This window comes from Lycium ferocissimum, chromosome 10 (genome assembly GCF_029784015.1).
Source record: "Lycium ferocissimum isolate CSIRO_LF1 chromosome 10, AGI_CSIRO_Lferr_CH_V1, whole genome shotgun sequence".
Taxonomy (NCBI): Eukaryota; Viridiplantae; Streptophyta; class Magnoliopsida; order Solanales; family Solanaceae; genus Lycium; species Lycium ferocissimum.
Window position 1 is genome coordinate 49,010,645 of NC_081351.1, and position 6,281 is coordinate 49,016,925.

The 6,281-nt window shown below is 32.3% G+C and overlaps 1 protein-coding gene across 1 annotated transcript; it reads right to left on the minus strand.

The window, feature by feature from the left end:
- Window positions 1-241: 241 nt before the first annotated feature.
- LOC132034172 (uncharacterized) lies at window positions 242-3,028 on the minus strand. Its single transcript, XM_059424444.1, has 3 exons — window positions 1,785-3,028; window positions 760-988; window positions 242-625 (listed from the first exon to the last, which is right to left on the minus strand). Exons 1-3 carry the CDS (start codon window positions 2,648-2,650, stop codon window positions 461-463), a joined length of 1,260 nt encoding a protein of 419 aa, XP_059280427.1. The 5' UTR covers window positions 2,651-3,028; the 3' UTR covers window positions 242-460.
- Between the last annotated feature and the right edge of the window lie 3,253 nt (window positions 3,029-6,281).

A 6,281-nucleotide genomic window follows, 5' to 3' on the forward strand; every position in this document is an offset into this window, starting at 1 on the left:
AATAAATTTTAAATAGTTACAAATAAATTTTAGAAGAAAACATAGTCGAATTTTAGTTTTATGTCTTTCTGATAAGAAAACTTCATTTTTACACATCAAAAATCTGAAAAGATCATTTTCTTCTATTCCATTGCAAGTGATGATAGAAAGTGATGATCATAAATACCACTTGGCAGTTGCTAGTGACACATAAAATGGCACAGATGAAATACTAATGAAATTTAGAAAGGCTAGCTCAAAAGAAGGGAGAAAAAGCCCTCATTCTCATTGATATACATATGGTAAACGACATTATATACAAGTTACAATTGTGGTTAAGTAAAACTTGAAAGCAATTACACTCAACCACCGGCTGCATTTTGCTTGCCGGGGTGGCGGCCTAAGAAAGACATATTCATACTTGGCGTAGTAAATTTACATTTACCAAACTGTTACTTCTTGTAAAAATCTAAAAAAGACTTCAATTGTTAGTGTCACAAAAATTTCCCTCCATCTGATTTTGTACTGCTTTGATAGCAGCAACTCTAGCAGCAGTTGCAGCTCTATTTGCAGCCATCACTGCTTTTTTCACTTGTTCATCTACCCTCCTAAGCTTAATTGCATTCTCTGCTGCCTTTCTAGCAGCCTGCAAAGATCATAAAGAGGGATAAGACGTTGACAATTCAAACATTATGAGCGGTATAGCATCATATGCATATGCATCAGAGGAAGGTAAGTGTATTAAATGAAGAAATAAATGCCAAGAAAACTGTTTTTCACCTGAACAGCTCGAAGGACAGCATCAGTAAGTGGGGGCGATGGAATTTTCAAATTGCCTGAGTCCCATTCCCCACACCTTGTGTCACCATTTCTAAATGTGTACATTCCGTAACCTTGCTTGCGCCCTTCGTGCCATGACCCTTCATAGCAATGGCCGTTGGCAAAGTGATACACACCGAAACCATGAATCTTGTCTCCAAAATATTCACCAGCATACCGATCCCCGTTCCTACAAAACAGTCGCAAGATTCATCAGCTCAAGGGATCTGTGTTTGCAACTTAGCATAGCCTTATTATCCATCCAATACAGAGCACAACATAGTAGATGACAAGACAAAATCATGAAGTACTCCCTCTGTTCCAATTTATGTGACTTTCATTTTTCAAGATTCAAATTAGGTAAACTTAGCCCAATATTTAAAAATGCATTTTTTTCATATCATATTGATATGAAAAGAATTGCTACTTATAGCACTTTTCAAATAGTTTTTGAGTATCTAAACTTCAGTTTTAAAATATTAAATTGATCTAATTCAATTTAGCTTCAAAGATTAATCAAATCGACTCTCACGAAGCAAAAAGTATCACATAAATTTGGCAGAGGACGTAGCATTTCAGGAAAGGGGCAAACTGGTCAGTTTCTTCCATTTCTCTTGAAGCTTCCTGCCTCAACAAATTGTCTGCCCGATATAACACATTTTCTAGTTGAGTGCAAGAATTGGGTTGCTCTTGTTAGCCAACAACATTACTGATAGTGGTAAACCAATCAAGGACAAAATACAATAACATACGGTGGGTGCATTCATCCTACAAAACTTTTTCTCCTGATCCATCACTAACAAACAACAACAAACAGTATCCCAGAATAGTAAGCAACCAAAAAAAAAAAAAAAAAAGCATCCAACAATTACAGCTAGCATCAGCCATATCACAAATCACAGAACCTAAAAAACGTAAAAAACCTTCAAACAAGATGTAAATTTTAAAGATTTCAAGAAATTAAAAGTTGTTTTTTTTTTCCTTACCTGAAATGGTAACACCCAAGGCCATGTTTGACCGCACATTTAAATTCACCAATGTAACAGCTACCATCAGAACAAGATTGAGAACCCATACCATGACTTTGACCATTACACCATTGACCAGCATATGTATCACCTGTATAGAACTTGTAAACACCATAACCATGTCTTAATCCCTGCCTATATTGCCCTCTATATTTACTACCTCTAGCCCAACTTTCTATCCCATAACCATCATATTTCCCATCAATCCAATCACCTTCATATCTTCCATTAACAAAATAATTGTAAACTCCACTTCCATTACACCTCCCTTTATGATACTCACCTTCATATATATCTCCATTACTATACACTTCAACTCCTTCCTTCACAACCCGGTTATCTTTCTCAGATTTCGGTTCTTTAATTGTTTCACCAATGAACCACTGTACAGGTTTAGAGTGGTTTCTTTGAAACCCGAATCTTTTCCCATACAAATTCAACAACACATTGTACACTTGATGAATTGACTGCTTTTTCTTACCAGCAAAGAACAGTAAAACCGCTATGAAAATCAAAGCTAACAGTAAATTCTCTGATGTGGGTATATTGTCCCTGTTAAAGAAAACGAAAAGGGTGTACATAGAAACAACTGAAAATATCAGAACCGGAGCAACCCGGACCGGAACCGGTCGGAAAAAAGAACCACGATGAACCGGTGTTGAACCCGGTTTATGTGGTTTTTGCTCTTCAATATCCGGTTCTTGGTCAACTCCAAATTCGTTGATTGATGAAAAGCTGTGGATTGATGAACGTATAGTTGGTGATGACCTTAGAAGTGAAGACTGTGTCCTTGTTAGCTTCGCCTGACTCTTCTGACCGTCCATTCTTTCGAGTTTCCTAAAAATCTCAGCCGTTGGATTCTTTTTTAACCGAATTTTTTCACTCTACCCTTCGATATTATTTTCAACTGCAACTCCGGCTTCATTTCTGTAGGGGCGTAGTATAAGTGCGCAGGTTAATTATAGCAGGTGTGTGTGTGTGTGTGTGTGTGTTTTTTTTTTTTTTTTGGTGTGTGTTTGTGTGTTGAGAGAAGTGTGTATAATTTGAGAGAGATTGAACAGGAAAGTGATGAGAGAGGACCGGGTTTTTATTTGAGATTATGGAGCCACTTGGATTTAACGTTAGGCGTTGATTTTTATATTGAAGGGTTGGATTTGAAGGAATAATTGTAGCCGTTAGATGAAAGTTCTTTTCTTGGAGAAGTTCCCGGTTTAGACGGGCATGGTTTGGTCGTTGGATCTAGATTCCGCCTTTTTTCCGCTTTATTCACTGTTGCAGGCCGGCACGTGCCCCACTGTGCAAACTTTTGAGTTTAATTTAGAGTTTAAGTTATAAATTTAAACTTTTTCAAGACCCAAAAAAGAAATTAAACTAGTGAGAAATATTTTTTTTTACTTTTTATTTAATCATTTGGTATTGAAAATTTATTGATCTGACTAATCTAGATTTATGTTATGCAGAACTAATTTAAGGGACAAACACTTTATATCTTGAATTTTCTGATTAAAAATGAAGAGATCTTATTCATCTAATTGTACGGTGATTAACTTTTAAAAAAGACATTGTTCTTCCGAAAGAGAAAACAGTAGTGTGATTGTCAGGATGATTCTGATCTGCGTGACGCTTTGACAACTTTATGGTACAAACTTTTTAATTGGTTATCTGTACTCTTCTCTGTTTTGTTGTTAATTTCTAGTTTAATGTTCCTCTTTAAGAAAAAGAAAAAAAAAAACTTTTGGACATGAGTCTTGGGTCAGGAAAAGGCAGTGGAATTGGTACGATCAGGACAGATTCAAGAAATTAAAGGAGTTCAATACAAATTATTTTGCTCATTCATTGAAACATAGTAATAGGAGAAAAAACTGGTGTTATAATTCGGCAATATGATTCTGCGCTTAATGATTCTTCGGCAGTTTTAAAATATAAACTAAAAAAGTTTGCTTTACAAGACAAAACAGGTATGAGTGAGCTGATAAATAAAATGAAATACACATTACTATATTATACGTCAAAAATTTGAGCTATATTCCTCTGTATAAAGAATATAAAAGTAATTTTTTAGTTATAGAGTTTAAGTTATAAATTTTAATTTTTAAAAAGTACTGTATTTTTATTTCATTATTTGATATTCAAAATTATTCCTACGACTAATTTAAATTCATTTCATGCAAATCTTATTTCCTTCGTCTCAAATTGTCTATCGTGGTTACTAAAAATAGTTGTATCAAATTATTTACCGTTTTAAAAATTCAAGACACAATTAATTATTTTCGTCTCATTTTACCATTAGTAGGATTTTATCATTTATACAAATGATACATAAATAGAGTAAATATTTAATGGAGAGAGCTTATAATTAACTTGGATATAAATACGGGTAAGGTAGCCAAATGCCCCTCTTAATAAACACTCAATTTGTCACAATTTAGGTGATACTTTTTGTCTTTCGGAAGTCAATTTGACTAAACTTTGAAGCTAAATTGAAAAATTTATATATTTGAAAGCTACATGGAAAGTACTATAAATTGCAACTTTTCTCATATCAATTTGGTGAAAAAATACATCTTAAAATGTTGGTCAAAGTTCATGCAATTTGAATCTCAGAAAGCAAAAAGTATGACATATTCACACAAATTGAGACAAGGAAATATTTTTTAAGGGGCGTGTAAAACAAGTTGAGAGGGAGAGAGTATTTAAGAGAGAAACATTTTATATTTTAAATATTTTATTATCAAATCTCAAATAAAATTATTTTGACCGAAGAGATTTCAGTCATTTTGATTCTTGCTTAAAAAACATTGTTCTTCTGAAAGAGAAAACAATAATGTGATTGTCAGTATGATTCGGATCTGCGTGACGCTTTGACAACTTTATGGTATAAACTTTTTAATTGGTGTCTGTACTCATCTCTGATTTGTTTTATTTCCAGTTTTATTTTGTGTTCCCTTTTTTCAGAAAAACAATTTGGACAAGAGTCTCTAGTCAGGAAAAGGCGATTGAATTGGTCCTATGAGGACAGATTCAAAAAAGTTCATAATAAATTATTTTGCTTATACATTGAAACATATATATTTTAGATTCAAACTAATAGGAGAAAAAAAATTGGAGCTATAATTCATTAATATGATTCTGCACTTAATGATTCTTAGGCAGTTTTGAAAATAACTAAGAAAGTTCGCTCTACAAGGCAAAATATGTATGACTGAGCCGATAAATAAAATGAATAACAAATTACTATATTATAAGCTAAAAATTTTGAGCTATATTCCTCTGTATAAGGAATATAAAAATAAATTTATTTACCAGATTCAAACATCGACAAATAAAACAATTAATTTAAGTTGAAAACAAGCCTACATAACGATGTGCAAGGAGAAGGTAGGACAACCCCTCTCCAAGGTTTTGAATTTCATATTTACTGCTTTAATTCATTTGAAATTACTATCGAGGCAGAGCCTTTCACTTCATAAGTTTCTAAAAATTTGTTTTGTTATATATATAATCTAACTTTTCTGTCGACTTCAACATTCAATTTATATTTGAAGGAGTAATAAAAACTAAGACTGGTACTTTGATTTGGTTTTGTCCCTTCAAGGACATCCAATAAAAAGAAAAAAAAAATTGATCTGATTATTACGTTATTATAGTTAAAATCATAGTTTTCTAAAAGAAACAAATAATTTACAAGGTCATTTTATTATATTCAAATTATACAGGGTTATGTTCAACTATTTTCTTGAATAAAATTATGTGCTGTATTTGAATAATAGATTAACATAGCTTTTTATGATTTAATAGAAAAAAATGACCTGCAAATATCTCTTATACTATGTTATTTTAAATCTCTTATAGAAAAAATAATAATAAAAAAGTTAAAAAGTAACTACTACAAAATTAATTAACCGGTGCTTGCTTTTTGAGATAAACTTTTGGTGCTTTTCAGGGACTAGTAGTAATATTTTATTTTTTTAGTCTAAATACTTTCTTTGAAGTTTGAACCAAACGGGCTTGGCAGGCGTCTCTAGCTCCTACTAACTCCCTTTAATTCCCACCCATATCAAATGTTTGACTTTCTCTTGTTTCTAAATTTATTGCATAAGTTTGATTGTTCAATAGCTTTTGCATCACCACATACGAAATAACCAAATCCACTCAATTTAATGTCGTACAAGTGAGCTACATTTTACATAAGCCTATTTGACGAATCCGCGACTTTTATAGGATAAAAAAAAAAAAAATTAAATCAAACTAATACAAAAAAAAAAAAAAAATACATAAGTAGTTTTCACGCACAAATTTTGTGCGTGAAAGGAAAACCGAAAATAAAAATTACTTTCACGCACAAAATTTATAAGCGTGAAAGAGCATCTTCCATGATTGCAAAACAATTTTGCACTTTCTTCCTATTCCAAAAGTCATAAGAAAATTAGTTGTCCATATATTTATGGAAAATAA